General features: G+C 37.6%; 1 protein-coding gene across 1 annotated transcript; it reads left to right on the top strand.

Moving 5' to 3' along the window:
- Positions 1–5,456: 5,456 nt before the first annotated feature.
- LOC125233416 (lipase 3-like) lies at positions 5,457–7,938 on the top strand. The gene has a single exon (XM_048139429.1). It carries the CDS (start codon positions 5,500–5,502, stop codon positions 6,991–6,993), a length of 1,494 nt encoding a protein of 497 aa, XP_047995386.1. The 5' UTR covers positions 5,457–5,499; the 3' UTR covers positions 6,994–7,938.
- Positions 7,939–19,797: the final 11,859 nt, after the last annotated feature.

Here is a 19,797-nt window from a genome sequence, read left to right on the forward strand (position 1 = left end):
CAGGGAAACTTCATAAAGTGATAATTGTTAAATCTCATATCTAAGACAATGCCAGTCGTTGTTTACTTGTTTCCCTTTAAGTTTTTACTAAACGATGAAACTGATACCGTGAAAATGATGCTTTCAGTAATGGCCAGCTGTGATAAACCACGACGTGCTTCACTGCACCTACTGCAGCAGTGGCAACCGCTGCTTGGCGCCTTCGTGCTTGAACTGGTCTTCGTGAGGTCTTCATCTTTGGCTTCGACGTGTGCGTCGTAGCGACGAATGAGAATACGACCTTGGACACTGATACTTGAAGCTGGTGAGCAGTTTCCATTTTATTGGGATATTGTTGAGATATTTGTTCTGTTTAGATTGAGAGTTCTAAACAGAATGAAAAAGCTAAAGTAAATTCATTTTTTTTGGTAAACAGTATTTTGCAATCGAAGAATGAAACTCGTTGTTTTCATGGTTAACGTAAATTTTATTTTGTACCATATTGCTATGTGTTGCTTTGGCTCAGACTGCGTACACCATTACAATCATTCGTAAACGTAGGAGTAAAATTCGGATCTATTTTTCCGTTTCTGTGCGGCCACGTGTGGGTGGCGTGCGTTTGGTTTGGTGGTGTAATCGGTCGATGTTGGATGCCGTATGGAGGTAGTCCATATTCATGTGATGAACACCGGGTAGAGGTGGTTCATATGTCGCCGTGTGTCAGCTGTATGACGTGTGTCAAGTTGCCGAATGGATGCAACTGTTAGAGCACTGTAACTCATTACCTTGATTCTGATTTAGTGACATTTTGATCAGTGAGATCAACACGTTGAGTTTCATTCTACTATTGTTGACTTATTTTGGTACCTACATACAATTTTGAAAAGGTTTTTTTGTCCTTAACTAAAATGATAGGACAAAATATAAAACTGGTAAAGTTGACTTTTTGGTCATGTTTTTAGTTAGTTTCATAATAAAGAAAAAGTGAAAGGCTTTTTTTGATCTTACAATTTTAATTGCGGATTAGAGTCGTTGTTTTGCGAACCGTGAATTTTAGGTAGTTCTGTGACAGCAAACAAATAGGTTAACATTTAATGGGCTCACGATAGATTGAGGAAAATGCCAGATAGCCACGTACCATTTGATGATTTAGATGTAAAGATAGCGAGTGTAATATTGAGAATGAGGATCTCAGTTCGGCTGGTCAGACCGTACCAGAGGCTTCACCGTAGTCGTAGCCCGTTAGAAGTCGGTATCTGCTGTGTGCAGTCCGTGGGTGCGCGATGCGCGGGGAGCTCTGGCGGAGGTCGGGTCTTGCAGAGACCGTAGAGTCACAGGGTTGACTCGGCGATCCCGTGGGGATGCGCGTAGTGTGTGGTTATGGTATAACCAATAGGCCACGAATGAGATACTTGTTTGGATTTTATGAAATTAAATGTGTTGAAGATTTTATTGTGAAAAAAGACAACATTTGGTACTCGGTTGTTTTGGCATTGCGCATATGATTAGTGTGTAAATAATGCTATCCATTTTATCAAATTTAATATTTTGAAGATTTTATTGGGAAGAATAAATAACTAAATTGGAACTTGGTTGTTTTGGCATTGCGTATAGTGTGTAATAAATGCTATCCATTTCTTGAAATTTAAAGTTTTGAAGGTTTTATTGTGAAGAATAACTAAATTGGTACTTGCTAATTAAACAACCGTTTTGGCACTACGTAATAGTGTGTAAATGCTATCTTAAAGTTTTTAACGTTGATCATTTTACTTTGAATTACCGAGTTTCTTTGAGATATCGTCAGGAGTGACCGAACGGTGTACTTTGCGTGTCTATTATTGTTGCAGAGTAAAACACACGAGGACGTGTGTAAGCGCAGGAAGGCCGTGTCGGAGACAGACCGGATATTGGCACGGACAGTCAATTATAGCGCAGCGCGCGAAGAGTTGCAGCTGGACAGCTGACGTCACAACCAACCAGTTGTCCACCCAACCAGTTGTTGTCCCCACTTCGTGCGCTAGGACGGAGCCGGGATACCTGAGACCCGACACTCTCTGGCGGACCACGCTAGAGACAAGAAGTCTTAGAGCCTCCTCGGAACTGTCCACGCTATAATTGTTCTAAACCAAGTTGTTTACCTATCAGTTATTGTAAAATTTAAAGTGTGTAAAATAAATCGTTGATTACTATCGTCTTCGTCTCAATCCTCGATGACCCAGCAACGCCCCGATGTCTGAAAATGGTGCCAATCCTGACCTGTCCCCGACATATATATATGCGTGTAAGAATAGTTCATAAAACTATGTCTCGAGCTCTGACCTTCCTCCGTTGCGTAGGCAAACAGGCGTACAGCCGTCAACCCGGGTAAATACAATCTTATAAAACTTTCTACATAAATTGTATCAACTGCAAATACGTAATACTTAGTAGTTTTCACCAATCATAAATTGTGATACTCGTACCATTTGTTGCATTCATAGTGTTGGCCCTTATTCACTACCTTCCGTGACTAAACCTAACTTCCGAAAAAAATGTGTAGGTAGTTTTATCCTAGCTTTACCTTATTTGTATTAAAATGTATAGTTTATTTTACGTCGGTGGGAATGAGTATACCGACAGATTTTAACTAACGCTTCTAGGGCCCATTTCGACTCAAAAAGTTCATACAAACATTGCTAGTTAAAGCCTTAGTTTTCGAGATATTAAAATATTTCAGTAATTCGCATGCTGAAAAATGTCCATGGTACCACGCCTTTATAATGTGACGTAACCATCCGCACAAGGATGCACACACGAAGTTTAAATGCGGTAATAGCAAACTTGCCTGCCAGTCCTAATCATTTTGTGAAACTTTTTGTTAATAGTTGAGTTTCAACAGCAAAGAGTTTTAATTATTGAGGATTATGTGTTAAGTACTTATGGCTGCCATAACTTAGCACTCGAACGTAACGATTGCTCTGTATGAACGTAGCTGTGCTCAAGATATCCTTAAAAGTTAGAATAATATTATCTCTATTAGTTTGGTCTTATGTTTTACCACCTGTTCTCAACGATGTGCAGACTTTTCTGGTTCTGTACGTTTACTGGCCTTTAATCAGTTAGGAAACGTTCTTGACATATTATGACAATAAAATCATAACCGATTGTCACCAAAGTCAAAATAATAAGTTATTATGCCGCAACATTATTGTAATAACCTAATAGCGGATATTCATTTTGTATATGGATTCTGTAACGGAAATGGACGCAGATCAGTTGCCGAATATAGGAGACGATTTCCTAATCGTCGCACTCCGCACCATACTACTTTTGCAAGTATTCATAGACAAATTCGTGAAAAGGGCTTAAAAGCGGGGCATGCAGAAAGAGCAATTAATTTAGACTTGCGTACAGAAAACCGGATCATGAATTTAATTGTCGAAGATCCCACGTTGTCTTCTAGAGCAGTAGCGAGAATTGTGAATGTGAACTACAGAGTTGTCTTACTTGTATGGAAAAGGTATGGCCTTCGTCCATATCACTACAGAAAAGTTCAAGGACTAATACCTGGTGATGGGCTAGCCAGGGTGGCTTACTGTCAAATAATACACCAAAAGCTTTTGGAAGATCCGGATTTTACAAGAAAAATACTATGGACAGATGAAGCCCTCTTTACCAGGGAAGGAATATTCAATTCGCATAATATGCATATGTGGCTTGAAGAAAATCCAAAGGCAAAGTGGGTACATTCTTACCAGTACAAATTTTCCGTTAATTTGTGGGCTGGGATCCTTGATAATGTTCTGATCGGCCCAATTGAGATTCCACCACGCTTGAATTCCGCAAATTATTTAAATTTTTTGAGGAATGAATTGAATATTTTGCTAGAAGACATCGATTTGCAAACCAGACGCACTATGTGGTTTCAGCATGACGGCGCTCCACCCCACTTTGGCCGTGAAGTGCGAAATTGGTTGGATCAAGCATATCCTCGCCGCTGGATAGGACGTGGAAGTGAATCGGTAGCCTGGCCGGCCAGATCACCCGACCTCACCCCTTTAGACTTTTTTTTTTTTGGGGAACGTTGAAGGACAAGGTGTACGCAAGGCCGGTAAATAAAAAGAGAAGAATTATTGGCACGGATCATGACAGCTTCGGATGAAATAAGAAATAGTAATTTCTTATTACATCATCAAATCAGATTACGATTAGCTCTTTGTGTTGCAAATGAAGGCTCGCATTTCGAAAATTTATTATAATAATAAAAAGTATGTGGTAAACCGTATTTTTTTCCTAACTCATACGTAGTCTAGTTATCTTGCGTTACGACTAATGTGTCGATTTTGAACTCAAATTTTGATAGTCGTATCAAGCTATAAGCTGGCAGTGATTTTGACAGCCCCGCCGGTGCAAATGATATTTCAAATAGGTATCAAACTTCTATGAAACTATTACGTTTACACATGCGGGTCTGTTAAAATCTTTGCCAACTTATCTTGGACTAACTCTAATTGAAAAAAAAGTACATAGTTTTTAGTTATTTATAAATTACAATAATCCCATTAATTAATAACAAAAAATACCAAATCCAACCTTTGGTAAAAATAATTTAAATTTCTTATTTTGATAAAATAGTAATACCAAAATTAAGTCATAGGTAAAAAATATCAACAAAACATTATAATCTCACCGTCTATCTATTATAATTGGATGCTAGATGAGGTCCTCTTATTGAACTTACATAATAGTCTCATTTTTTCTTATGTACCATCCCGACCAAATTACGTAGGTTCTTGTCTGCTGTCAGGAACATTCTACATACTCCAAACGTATTTTTAATTTCGTCGTATTGTCTCTAAGTCTATGGATCACACTAATATGGCGGCGAAAGTCGAAGTTTGTTGTCTTAAACGCTTGAACTCGTAAAAAATCAAGTGTCATACCTGGTCATACTGAAGTTCACTCGTCTCTTATCTCGTATCTTGTCGGAGCCGTTCGTGAAATGTACCTATAGTTTTCTTTATCACTCCTTAGACTTAGGATTTGTTCACAAGGAAGACCATCGTTAATTGATTTTTTTTGTTCCAGAAATTAACTAAGTTAAAATGTCGGTATTGGACCAATGTTGATATAACAATATTTACTTGTAATGTCACCAGGAAGCTGTTGTTAAAGTCTGTCGGTATACTCGTTCCCACCGTGTATATTTATCAAATTGTTACTTCCTTTAAAAGACGGAACCAGAATGGATTTGTTTGTTGTTTGTTTATCGATTTACTTTACGTCTTAAGGAAAAACACTATAGGTACCTTTTTCCGACTACATGCCGGATTTTTATATCTGTAGCAGGAACTTTAAAGCACAACAAATATTGTTTATTTAAAGATAAAGTACGTGCGTAACTAAAAAAATAATGAGTAATTATTGCAGACACAATAATGATATCTCATTACGTCTTGACCCCAGCTCCGGGTCAGAAGGAACTCGATATTACAGCAAGCGCTCTGTCCCTGGCTCAGTGCGAGCTAAAAACTCATCAACATGCGGACCTCGCTCATACTGAACGTTATTGTCTACGCGGCAACAATTATGCCAGCCCCCAGCATCAGCGATTCCATCTCAAACTTCTTCTCCGGTCAATCCGAGAAGGCCACCAAATTCTTTGAAGAGCAGAGAATAAAAATAGAGAGAGCTTTCAACTCAAGTATAGAGGAGGCGACTAAAATGAAGGACAGCGTTAACAATTACATGGAAGAACAGCAGAATAAGATCAGCGCTGATATCAATAATTACGTTGAAAGCGTGAAGGAGAGCGGAAGAAAAGTGGCAGATTCCTGGTCCTACCTGCCGAGCGACGATAATACAGCGCGTTTAGAAAATCCTGACGTCGTGTTGTCAGTTCCTGCCACTATCGCTCGTCATGGGTACAATTGCGAGACTCATACTGTTATATCACAAGGGTACCTGCTTAGCATACACCGAATCCCTCTTTCAAAGAAGGGAGACAGTGTTCCTTCGAAAACTGTTATTTTACATCATGGATTATTCGCCAGTTCCGCAGATTGGATCCTGAACGGCCCTGAAAAAGGCTTAGCTTACATGCTTGCTGAAGCTGGATATGACGTGTGGATGCCCAACATAAGAGGCAACAAGTACTCTAGGGAGCACGCCTGGTTGAAAACTGACTCCAAATCCTACTGGAACTTTTCTTGGCACGACGTCGCTCTATACGATGTTCCTGCAATTATTGACTACATTATTAAAGTGAAAGGAGAGGGCACTAAAATTACTTACATAGGACATTCGATGGGGACAACTATTCTATTTGCAATGTTAACTTTACGTCCTGATTATAATAATATTCTGACTGCTGGTTTCGCTTTAGCACCTGTGGTGTTCATGAACGATATGAAGTCTTCTTTGAAATCATTCGCACCGCTTGCCAGCAATGTCGCTTACATGGAGATGCTGTACGGATCCCACGAGTTCATTCCAAAACACTCGACCTTGGGTAGAATATCAAGCTCTTGCAAAGCGGACAGCTTTGATGCGGCCTACTGTAAAAACATTATATTCTCCATATGTGGTTATGATGAAAAGCAGTTTAACAAGGAGCTGCTACCAGTATTTTTGTCTCACCTCGGCACTGGGACCTCGTGGAAGACAACAGTACATTTTGCTCAGCTGGTCACCTCGGAAAGGTTCCAACAGTTTGACTATGGAGCTAGCCATAATAAAATTATGTACGGACGAGAAACACCTCCTGAATACGATCTTAAAAAAGTTACTTTACCTATAACATTATTTTGGTCGAAAAATGATTTATTATCAAGTGAAACGGCAGTGAATATGTTAAAGGAGCGGTTACCAGCGACGACCGACTCGTACTTGGTGCCAAATGAAGAATTCAATCATTTAGATTATTTATGGGCTATCGATGCTCCTACGCTATTGAACAACAAGATTATTGAAAAGCTCGACACCGTATCTTCAGGTTATAACTTTTATTTCTCCATAAAAGCTGCAGGAAAATGAAATAATGAGGTTTCTGAAAAGTGCTTCAAGTATTACATGTGATAAAAATTGATTGCGAGAAAGATTGTTGTTCAAATACTTGTATTTTACAACAGAACTTACTCTGCGATGAGTAAAATTTAATAACTTAAGTCGGTATTTTACATAAAATTTAAATCATGGCAGATGATGTTACGGAGCGAGATAACAGAGAAGAAAAATATAAGTCAAAAGAGAAAATAATATCAAATTTTCAACTAAGCTGCACTAAGTTACATTGTGTCATTTTATTATAATTTAGAAAAATCTGATTTTCTTTAAAGTTGCTTACTTTTGAGAACGAGCTATTCAACCCTTCTCTAGACACTAGATTATGCGAGTTTCTAGACCGTTTAGTATAAATCGTTGTGAGCAAGGAGAAAATAAGTTTCTGAAGACTATATTCCGCCTTGTGGCTCCGTCTGACATGTGACAGGGTATGATGTATGGTCACTGTATATATTAAGACCAGTCATAGCTTTTTTAACAAACGTACGCTGCGCGGTATGGACGCCGTGTCCGTAGGTAACATGTCTGCTAGCATTGTAAGCGGTTGAGAAAGATTCATTCTCGTTCATTCTCATCCGTTTACAGTCATGTGTTGCGTGCCTATATTACGAACACGGCGCGCATTACAGATACACCGTGCAGCGTGTGCGTTTGTTAGAAGAGTTATTACTGGTCTTATACAGTGGTATGGTATGACTAAAATGTTATTGACTAATTTGGAGACGGTCCTGTTGAAAAGGTACACGGTGTGACGTAGATACCTTTTTCATATAGTGTCACATATTCTATTTGCTATATTGCAGCGAAACTATGATGTACTTCTTGTATTCTTCAGTATTACCTACTTATTTAAGACTAAGATAAGAACTTGTAAAAATGTAGATGTATTTATATTAATAAAACAATGAATTAACGAAATTATCTTTATTTTTATAATCGGGTCAAATAGCCAATGTTATGATAGAATAAAATCAGGCTAAGTTGGCAACGATATTGATAGCGCTGATTGCAACATGCCAATATCTGGTTTTATAGTTTTGTGAACCTTCAGAATACAGTTTAATATATATGTCTCACAGTTAGGACAGCAGCTTCTTTATACGCATCAGTAGTGCTGTGTCTTATATTTCTACCTACTTAATAAGACTTTGAGGATAGATCTTTGCGCTCGTTCTAGAGTTATAAGTTTATATTTGTGAGTTTATAGATGGACCATGGAATTATTTCATAGATAGATAAAATAATATCTCCTTACAGTCGTTGTCATTACACTATAGTATGCAGTATAGGACCTGTTGTATGTGTGAGTGACGTGTTCGAATAGAGAACACATATTTAAAATTAGTAACACAAACAAAACAAACGCCTATTCGAACACGTCACTCACACATACAACAGGTCACTTTCTTAAGTTTTTCACCTATACCTTGGTTATATAGGCTCGCGCAAAGAAGGTTATACAGGCTTACGCGTTGCTATGGCAACCATCGGGCCCAAGCCCATGTTAATACGATTTGAATTAATTAGGGATATTTATGTTTGCTAAGTAATTGGCCTACTTGAGGCTAAGTGCTCATCAACTTCGACTGTTTTCCCTGGGTGTGTTTTATGTAAGTATACAGCGTGTAGGCCTTAGAAGTTCAATAAATTAAACCAGACCTTAGAATTAATTAGTGTCATTAATTAAGATGTTCTTAAGTCACTCTTAATTTTCAACCAAAAATTATTTTTGAATTTTTTTCTGAGCAGTATTGTAGTGTAAACATGGTTGCGATGACAGTTAAAGTCATTAGTCATTACATACGCGATATGAGCTTTAAAATATAATTGTCAAAGAGCGTCTAACGCGAGAGTGTTTGCATTAGGTACCTAAGTACATTGCGAGCCGAAATATTTTGTACGGATAAAATTTTAGTTCTAATTAAAAGTTATCTAATTATATTTCTTATGCCTTATACTAACACCGTCAAGAAATTCGCCCGCATTAGATTTACACACTGTTTAATATGGTAGGTACCTAACAGATGTACACCTAAAGTCAAATTTTTGTTAGGGCTTAAAATTACTCTACTTATCAACGCTTTATTCTGTACGAGCATTTTGAACTAAACTTCATATATTATATAGTACCTATAGTACTGTCGAATATTTAATATCAAAACTTCAAGTAGACTCCCACATATTAAAATATACTAAAATATATAGAAACTGTTATTATGAAGCTAAAAAGGTCACTGGTATTATGAAGTTTTGTTCATTTTCGAATGAATAATGTCCGAAATATCAGGGAACCGGCGGCCTTTGTATACCTACATACATCGTGATTCAAATTCATGCGATTTCATTCAAAAAACGAAATCCTGGCGTTGTTTGTTCGCAACACCCCCTGCCGGCGTATTATGATTCCAATTTTATCACTTATCCACGTGGATAAAGCATCCGTCACGCTTTGGCAAGTATGTCAGTGTGAGAGTGACAGTTGTCTTTGTCAAGTGATAAAATTGGAAGCATGATACGCCGGCTGGTCTGTAGCCAAGCGTCCAATTGTTCACGGTCCGTTGCGAACAAAGCTGGCTCTGTCGCAACCAGAAGAGATGACGATGATTGCCAGCAACCACAAATGGACGCCTTCAGGCGGGCATGGTCGCGTTATTAAACGATATAATTTTATTTGGGTAAGTAATACGAGATATAAGAACGTATCGTATATTACTTATAAAATATACGCTCACTTTGTATAAGCTTGTTCAGCATAAGTGCGTTTTCACATTATCCGATCCGATATCGGATGTCGGACCGATATCCCATACATTACAGGCGCCATCTTGGATATTTTCTATTGAAATTCTTCCGACATCCGATATCGGATCGGATAATGTGAAAACGGCCTAACGTTCACTGGTTATAATGCTCAAAATCGATAATAGCAAATAATTTAATTTCGAAGTGGATAATGTTTATTCTCTATAATATCAGTGTATATAAAAATTAACGTATATAACGTTAGGGATACCTAATGTTTATAACATAATATTAATCAATTATTCTAACATCAAAAGTTGTAATGTTCATAATATCTAAGATCTATGTTTATAACGTTTGGGATACCCAATATTAATAACATATATTTTTCAATTAATCTAACATCAAAAGGCGTAATGTTCATTCTGTGTGTAAGAATTTAAATGCATAATAACCTAACTTAACCCACTTTCTTAGCAACAGTTTTGTGTGGGGGTCGCAGTTCAAACCTAACCTAAACCTACTTTCTTAGCAACAGTTTTGTGTGGGGGTCGCAGTTCTAACCTAACCTAAACCTACTCTCTTAGCAACAGTTTTGTATGGGGGTCGCAGTTCTAACCTAACCTAAACCTACTTTCTTAGCAACAGTTTTATGTGGGGTCGCAGTTCTAACCTAACCTAAACCTACTTTCTTAGCAACAGTTTTGTATGGGGGTCGCAGTTCTAACCTAACCTAAACCTACTTTCTTAGTAACAGTTTTGTGTGGGGGTCGCAGTTCTAACCTAACCTAAACCTACTTTCTTAGCAACAGTTAAATGTTATAAATGGAAAACGGTATGGTGTATAAACTGATATTAAGCTAATATATAATCGTTATATTAAGTAATGTTATTTTATGGTGGACGGTATACTTAGTGTATGGTATATAAACTGAAATTAGCTAATTTAAATATTATATTAAGAAATGTTATGCATGGTGAACGGTATCCGTTGTGTATGGTATATAAACTGAAATTAAGTAACGTAAACGTTATACTAAAAAACGTTATGTGAAACTAATATTATGGCAATTCAGCGTTATTTCTTACAAAAGTATTGATGTTGGTGTTATATCTAACGTTCATTATTGCTGCTGAACGTTAGTAACATTGAAATTATATATATTAACGTTATATCTCGTGGGACGCACCCATTTTATTTTCGTCAGACTATAATATCCCTTCAGGTGGCGAAATCCGGGAGCCGACCGCACGTATACTAGCAGTAATCATTTGAACCTATAGACAAATAGACTTTCTTATCGTTACTCAAATGAACTTAATTTGGATACCGCTGACAATAATCTAATTGGCAGATTTGAGTGCTGGAGTAGAAAAAAAAATTTAATGGTCTCGTCTTTAAATATGATCAGCATTATGTTGAGGCGGGACCATTTCGTGGTAAACTATAATTAATAGGTATTAACTGATAAAATTAAGACTATAAATAAATAGATAATTAAGTCGTTCCGGCTATCACCTGACCCAAAGGGCCAAAAATGCTAGCAGCATTGCAGCGTAAATTAATGTATTTGTATATTGTTATGTTTACCTACGACTGATTAAAGTGTAATACTTGTAATAGGTACTATATTATATTGTAAGACAGATAACTACGATACGACATAGAACGTCAGCGATTAATCGATTATATATACTCTTGGCTAGAAGGTGTGAATATGTATTAAGCTCAAACGCCAAAGGAAAGTTCCACAACAACAGGATGTCGACGGACAACTTCATTGACGAAACTAACAACTAGTGCAGCTCCATCTGTGGCTGAAGCGGGAACTTTCATAGGGAAACTTCTTGCATTTTAATATTGCCATCGATTTGGTCTGCGCGCTGCGATTTTCATGAAACTTCAAGTTTTGGGAGTTATGTAAGATCATTTTTAGTATAATGCTAATTTTTGATAAGACTTGTAATACATATACATACACTATACAGTATAAACTCACGCCTGTATTCCCAAAAGGCGTAGGCAGAGCACATAAAACTGTTCGAGTTTTAGTGCCACTTTTAGAAAATTTAATATGGGGTTCTACGGGGTACTTTTTAAACATGTTATTATTTAGTAGGTCTAAGTTTGTCGGACGACAATTTTTTTTTATTGATTAAAATTTACTGTCTATTTCTTAAATATGTATGTATCAATATTAATAAATAAAAATGCTTAAGTATATTAAATTAAAACTTGTAAGTCCCTTTCATGTCTTACGATTCTTGTGGCTCCTAGATAGAAATTTACACAACTTCGGGTTTGTATGCCTTCGTTACGTGGATTAAGCTGTTAATTTACTACGTAGAGGATAGCAAAATGTATCTTTAGAACTATTACACGGCTCGGTTAGACTAACATCTGGGTTTAGTTTGTTAAAGATGTGCAAAGATATTTAAATAACAGATTCGCCACGTTTAAGACCAAAACAATTCATACATTGTCAGATTTAGGTAATTGTACAATTGTAATCATAATACACGTGATAGTCGCTTACATGACATGGTTCAGAGATATTTATTTTGAAGCACTAAAAGATTAGTGAATTGTCTGGTCAAGACGGGCGACAGAAATGAAATGTATGTATGTTCCGTAGTTTTCCGTATTTTTTTCAAAAACCACTGAACCTATCAAGTTCAAAACAATTTTCCTAGAAAGTCAAAAAGTTCTACTTTTGTGATTTTTTTCATAATATTATCAAAAAACGATTTTAGTAAACCCTCCCACACGTTAGGATTGCAATGAAAAAAAAATCACTCCCCACTTTACGTGTAGGGGGGTACCCTAAAAAAATATTTTTTTCCACTTTTTATTTTTGCACTTTGTCGGCGTTAATGATATACATATTGGTACCAAATTTCAGCTTTCTAGTGCTAACAGTCACTGAGATTATCCGCGGACTGACGGACGGAGGGACGGACGGACGGACAGACGGACAGACGGACAGACAGACATGACGAAACTATAAGGGTTCCTAATTGACTACGGAACCCTAAAAAGGAACTCACTGTCAGTTTTGTGACAATAATTCGCCGAGGAAAGCGGACCCCAGGGTCGCTAGGCCGGGAAAACGCTAGGTTGAAGAAGAAGAAGAAGAAGATATTGCATATCTTATTTTGTATGATCTGTGATGTAGGTCGGATTAGACTAGGTGCTAATGAAAACATAATACTCGAAGCAATTTTGGGTGGGCTTGATGTTAATAATAGTGTACTAGTTAGTGTTACTAATAAGGCATTTTCCCATACGGTATAAGTGCGTTTTCACATTATCCGATCCGATATCGGATGTCAGACCAATACCCCATACATTACAGGCGCCATCTTGGATTTTTTCTATTGAAATCCTTCGTACATCTGATATCGGATCGGATAATGTGAAAACGCACTAACCCGATTGGTCTTTAAGGTTACCTGGTGATTACCGGAAAAAAGTCGAGATGCTTTTTTATTCACTTTTAGACAAAATTGGATAACAGCGTAACACGTGAGAAGCGAAAGATTTTAGCCATGAATTTCTGAACACATTTTAAAACTAAATTTCACGTATTTTTTCTGGATAAATGGATGTGTATCCATTACCTTATTGATGGCTATGCAAAGTGATATAGCTATCCATGCCGTAATCGGCAACGGCGACCCTAGCTACTTACGTTACGAGCGTGTGCTCGGATATGGCTTGCAAAGCCGAACTTGGTCTTGAAAATTCTGTCGCAAGTGGGGCAGTAAAGTTGACCAGAACCATTGTAGGTGTAATTATAGGAGGGTTTCGGCCGAGATTTCTGTATCTGACGCTTCGTATCAACCTCAATGAGACGGGCGTCTTCAAAGTCTTTGACGCTGCTTTTGATACGAGAGCGCCATTCTGGCCGCTGAGATGCATACTCCTCCCATTTTTCAGGTGGTATTCTGCAGGCAATTAGGTGGCGTTTAAGCACGTCCTTGTAACGCAGGTGCTGCCCATCTTGCTTCCGTTTTCCAGCTGATAGCTGGGAGTAGAACACGGCTTTCGGTAGTCTGCAATCACTCATACGCCAAACATGCCCACACCACCTAAGCTGACCCTTCATCAAGAGCGCCTCCATGCCATGCATCTTGCAACGACGAAGTACTTCAGTGTTGGGGACGTGATCTTGCCATTTTATGCGCAGAATGGAACGTAGACACCGCAAATGGAAAGAGAAACAACGAAAACGATTTTCCGAAAAAAAATTAGAGATGCCAGTTTTACAAAAAAAAATCTTTACTTTTATTTTATACAACGGGAAAGTAAAAATAAAAAAAATCTTTCAGATTTCTCGCATAGTCGACTGAGTCGAACGAGAACGAGAGTTTTTTTTTTAATCAATTGTCTCAACGTATTAACGTAACGGGAATACACCCATATCGTGAAAGGGTCTACGTCTTAGTCTTGTTAATAATTCAGCACAAATTGTTCCTTTGTGCCTCTGTAATTTGCTATGACTTGGGTACGATTATTACATGCTTACTCTTGAGTTGAGTTCTGATAAAAATTATGGGAAATTATTAAGTAGAAAAATATATTGATTTAAAAAATGCTATTTCGATTTCACAAAGAACAATAAATGCCACGTTTTTAATGTTGTAATTTTAGTATCACATACATGTTCAGTAAATATCTTTCTTAGAGAAATTAATTGTATTTGATCTAAATAACCTTCCTTTAAAGTTATCGGAATTTAATAAAAATAAGGTATAGTCATACCATTGTTCTATTCTTTAAATTGTATACTGGATAGACTTACTGTTTACTATTGTAAATTGAAACAGTCGTAAATTAGGTTAGGTAAGGCAAGAGAAAGACACGAATCGTAAACACCGTACAAAATAATTAAATATAAATCAGATTGACATGCAAATACCTCTATTTCTACGTGGTATTGTTTACCAAATCCTACAAGATTCGGGGCTGCGGGATTCCATTGTAATGTAAAATTGATTACTTGCTACTACAGAGAACATAAATAGTGCCAGTATCTACCGGCCCGATTAGAATATGGGTCATGGGAGCCTGGGGTCCGCTTTGAAAACTAATCCCAAAGGCACTATTTTTACGAAAGCGACTGCTATCTGACCTTTCAACCCGAGGGGTAACTAGACCTTATTGGAATTAGTCCGGTTTCCTCACGATGTTTTCCTTCACCGGAAAGCGACTGGCAAATATCAAATGACATTTCGCACATAAGTTCCGAAAAACTCATTGGTGCGAGCCGGGATTCGAACCCGTGACCTCCGGAACGAAAGTCGCACGCACTTACCGCTAGGCTACCAGCGCTTCGATTAGAATATGAGTGTAGGCATGTGTAGGTCAAATATTAGATCTATATAGGTACGATGTGAATCGGATATGTCGTTTCAAGTTTTGAATGATTTAGGGCCACTTGCACCAACGAAAATGGTGGATTAACCCTCGGGTAAACCCACCATTTTATATGGAATTTGACAGATGACAGACCACTAACCCTGAGTTAAGTGGTTGGTGCAAGTGGGCCTTATAGATAGTTTCACTAAGCTTATATTGGGAGTTACCTGTGACCAACCTGTGACCATGATGAATGTAAGAACGTTGAAATATCGGAAGCTCGACATGAAACAAAAAGGCAACAACGACGACGGATGTAGGTATATCCCTGTCAATATGGGGTATAATTCATGGTTAAAATGTGGTTTGTTTTAAAAAACGTCGTTTTGGCGCAAAAAAAGTTTTGCTGTTTCATACATTTTGGCTGTCTAACCCTCGATACAGCAGCAAATACTGCTAAAAAGGCTAGATCCTAAAAGTAAAAATAGCTCAGTTTCCCGAAATGGGCAAGCTGATGAACTTTGCGAATATTTATAAGACCTACGTACCTCCACTGCTTTGACAATAAATAACTTATCTTAACATCCTGTACAGGTTGTATGATAACTTCTCTTACCCACATTCGAGCAACTAATAATAATTTCATAATACACAACGTGTAAGCACAATACTGGCTTAGCCTGACTAGCTAAAGCTTCCTAATCCTAGACATTCGAGCATTCTAGACATACTAGACATTCGAGCTTAGCAGTAATCTTAGGAGAATAGGAATGAGATCTGACGAAGAAATCTGATACTGTAGACGTTATTAATTTCCTAATTAATTATATACTAGTGGCTCTGATAGCCGTAGAATTTCTGTAGAACATATCAAGATGAAAAGGTAGGAAAAAATAGGTACAGCGGTCTCGGTGCCAAATATAATTTTTATTCCGTTCGGTGTTAAAACCTCTGGTCCGTGGCGCTATGAGTCTCTTCAGAGACCTATTGAAGAGACTAAGGGACGCCACAGGAAATTGAAAAGCTGGCAGCATCCTCGCTGAGCGTATAAGCTAGATAGTCTAGCGAGGAAATGCTGCCAACGTTTACGGTACCATGCCACAGGGCCGTTTTTAGAATTATATTGATTTTATTTTAGATTAGTAAGGTAATGGCGCCTATTAACGTGGTACTTAGGCAGATTTCAAAAGATACCAAAAAATTAAGGGTATCAAAGCTCATTAACGACCACAAATATTTTTTTTATGGAAGAGTATTTATTGAACTATTAGTTTTGAAGAGTTTTAGGATCATTTTAGTTTATTATATGTCATAAAATGATTATTGAAGCCAACATACCTAAATTTTCTATTACCGTGGTAATGAACAGGTTGCAGTTCTATTAACGCGAATTGAGATTTCATTACCGAGGGTATGAATGACAGTGTTTTTCTGCCATCGGTAAATAGAAACCCATCTCAAAATTCGGAGCTTAATACCGACGGTTGAATATACAAATTATGACAAATACATATACCTATACTATCCTCCTTTATGAATACCCACAGAAGACTCAGTTTCACCTAAGAAATCTGTAATTACGGTACACTAAATGTCATATTTTGATACAAGACTAATATGTCGCTCGGTAATAGATACTTCTATAGGAACCCATTACCGACCCAAACAAATATTGCATGGATCGGTAATAGATTCTTATATATTCTATTACCGAGGGTTATCTGATCGTACCATCGGTAATAGGCATAAATTGGAGTATTATAAAATCTAATTCCGACCCATAAAAACAAAGTCATACAGATGTATTTTCATTACAAATCAAAATAAAATATTGCAACCTTATATTAAAACCAAGTTTACATAACTGGTAAGTAAGCATCAGACTTTATGTCAATGTTTAAAAAATTTACAAATTAACGGTTTTCATAGAAACTACGAAATCAGTCATGAAGTTTTTGCTAAAAATTAAGGTTTTGTTGAATAATTTTCATACCGCGTAAATAGTTCTTTGATAGCGTGAATAGATCAAGATTGAAACAACAGTAAGACATTATATAACTGATCACATATACTTAAAATAAAGCAAAAAGAACTAATATCACTACTTTAACTATTACCGTGGTATACCACAGTAATAGAATCTACTCACGAAATGGCGCCTTTCACCGCTGTCTTTTAATTTCCACTTTAAACACATTTCCAGGCTAAACAATACGTAAAAAGTACTCAGAAGTCATGTAGAAAACTATAAACAATAATTTGAAATGCATAACTTTCACCTGTTTGCCATAATTATTACGTAAACTACTAAATGAGATTGGAGTTCACTTATGTTTAGCGTCACACGTCAGTATGACACAACCTCTTCTCGCGGCCCCGTGACAAAAACTGTCAAATAGCGAGCGTCTTCTTTCATTCACACTCTCTATCGCCTATATGTGCGTTAGTCAATTAAACAGGCTTCCTTTGTGTGAGTAACTTTTTTTAAGAAATTGGTCGGTTTGCCTATAAAATGCGTATTTGCAAATGCGGCGGTAATGGACGTCGATTTCGATACCCGCGTTGATAGCCGCCGTTACCTTACTTAGGTTTATTTTATGATATAATACAGTCGAGTTCATAAATATGTGTACATTTATTCACCCTGTAGTAAGGTAAAAAAATGTACTTACAGATATTTATGAAGTCGACTGTACCTACATTACTCGGCCAGTACGTGACGGAAAATGTGAACAGCGCCTCCAAGCGGTTACATTTTCCGTAACGATCTCTCTATCGAGTAACGGATTAAAAACAAATGGTAACTACTACACTGAAATCTTTTACAACAATATGAAGACCTTAAACGCATCCAAAGGAATACTATTCCACGCGTTAAATATCCTTTCAGTTGTACGTGACGGGGTCAGGCCCCGTAGCCGAATGGCATTTCTCCGACGCCAAACGAAAGCGATACGCCGCTGGCTCTGTCGCGCCAATACGCAAGCGCGATAGAGATAGATATCTACTAGCGCTTCGTTTCGTGAGCGTTTCGTGAGCGATTGTGCCATTCGGCTAGCCACCCTGAACTTCTATACAATAATCTATCGTAAGTTGGTCCTGTCGCTAAGACTAGGGGTTAGGGAGGAAAGGTCAAGTTTTTTTGGTTGGCGTATCGACTACATGATTGGGTTTCGTGTTACTTGGTGTTGCTTACAGTTGGAAAAATAGAAAATGCAACGTTTTGTCTCAGAGGTAACCTGCTGTACCTAAGCCATAGAAGTTCATTACTATTTTATTGTTGTTGCTTTGTGATCTGGGGGCCAATTTTTGAATTTTGAGTGCTCGATTTCGTTATTAGAAAATATAATGTATTTCATTTCGAGTGTAAATTGGGAAACAACAATTTAAAAATCGTTATCAAAATCTGCTTTTAACCATTTGCTTTTAATTACACAAATATACATAAACCTCCCCTTAGAGTTAACGTACCGTAAATAAAAAAAAAACAGGTTGTATTGTATCATAACATAATGTCATAATTGAACAACAAATATACCTACATTACATACCTACATGAGACATGAGTGTTAAAGTCACTAAACACTAATAAACACTAGTCCAATAAACGTAGTAAATTAGCGACTACACTAATTAAGGGTAATTATGGGGGTTATTAAATCATTATAATGATGGGTCGTTACACCGGGAAACCCGGAAAATTTAGCTAAGACTTTGAGATAATGTGTCGCAGGGAAAAAGGACATTAACGGCCTGTTTTGAAATTTAATATACGCCAGAAATTAGCTCCAAATATGATAATATCTATATGTATGTATTGGACAGTGTCAAAGTGATGTTTTAGTTTTGGTCACATTTTATCCATATCGTATCTAGAGGAAATGTTCAATGTATTTTATAGTTCAATGTAATCGTGTTGTAGGCCTTATTTTTCTCCACTGTTTCTTGAAGATAAGAAGAAAATTGAGAATAATGAATTTTACGGGCGTTACGGGTCGGTGAACCTAAAAGCCTATGAAAGTAAACTATGAAGAGAGATGGCTCACAAAATTTGTGTTTACCCAAACACGGCAACTCATAATTATTTACCGGTCATGTATAATGAACTAAACAGGCCCTCTAGCTCTTGCCAAACGTACCTAAAATTGTTGACGCTGCATGCTCCGCAGACCGCTACTCAAAATACGCAGACGGTATGGAAGCGCAGTGACCGTATCCGTACCGTTTTTACCGCATGCTCCTCTCACTGCTGCTTAAAAAACGGCGACGGGACGGAATATCAGTGACGCGTCGCATCCGTACCGTTTATACCACATACTTCTCACACCGTTGCTCAAAAAACGGCGACGGTACGGAAACGCACGACGTTCCCCATACGAAAGTCACTGCGATTCCGTGCCGTCGCCGTTTTTTAACGGTGTGAGGAGCGGTATAAACGGTACGGATACGATGCGTCACTGCGATTCCGTACCGTCGCCGTTCTTTAAGCAGCGGTGTGGTCGCATAAGGAAGCGCGATAGAAAAGTTCGATATTTCACGGAGCGTCAACAATTGCGGGCTTGGGCACAGAATACATATTAGTACAAGTACGGGTAGAGCGCCTGAAAACTGTATTTAATGCGAAGATTCATGTTTTCGTTTGATTGGGTGTTTAATCTCACAGCAACAATACA

Source organism: Leguminivora glycinivorella, chromosome 14, assembly GCF_023078275.1.
Source record: "Leguminivora glycinivorella isolate SPB_JAAS2020 chromosome 14, LegGlyc_1.1, whole genome shotgun sequence".
In the NCBI taxonomy this organism is placed as follows: domain Eukaryota; kingdom Metazoa; phylum Arthropoda; class Insecta; order Lepidoptera; family Tortricidae; genus Leguminivora; species Leguminivora glycinivorella.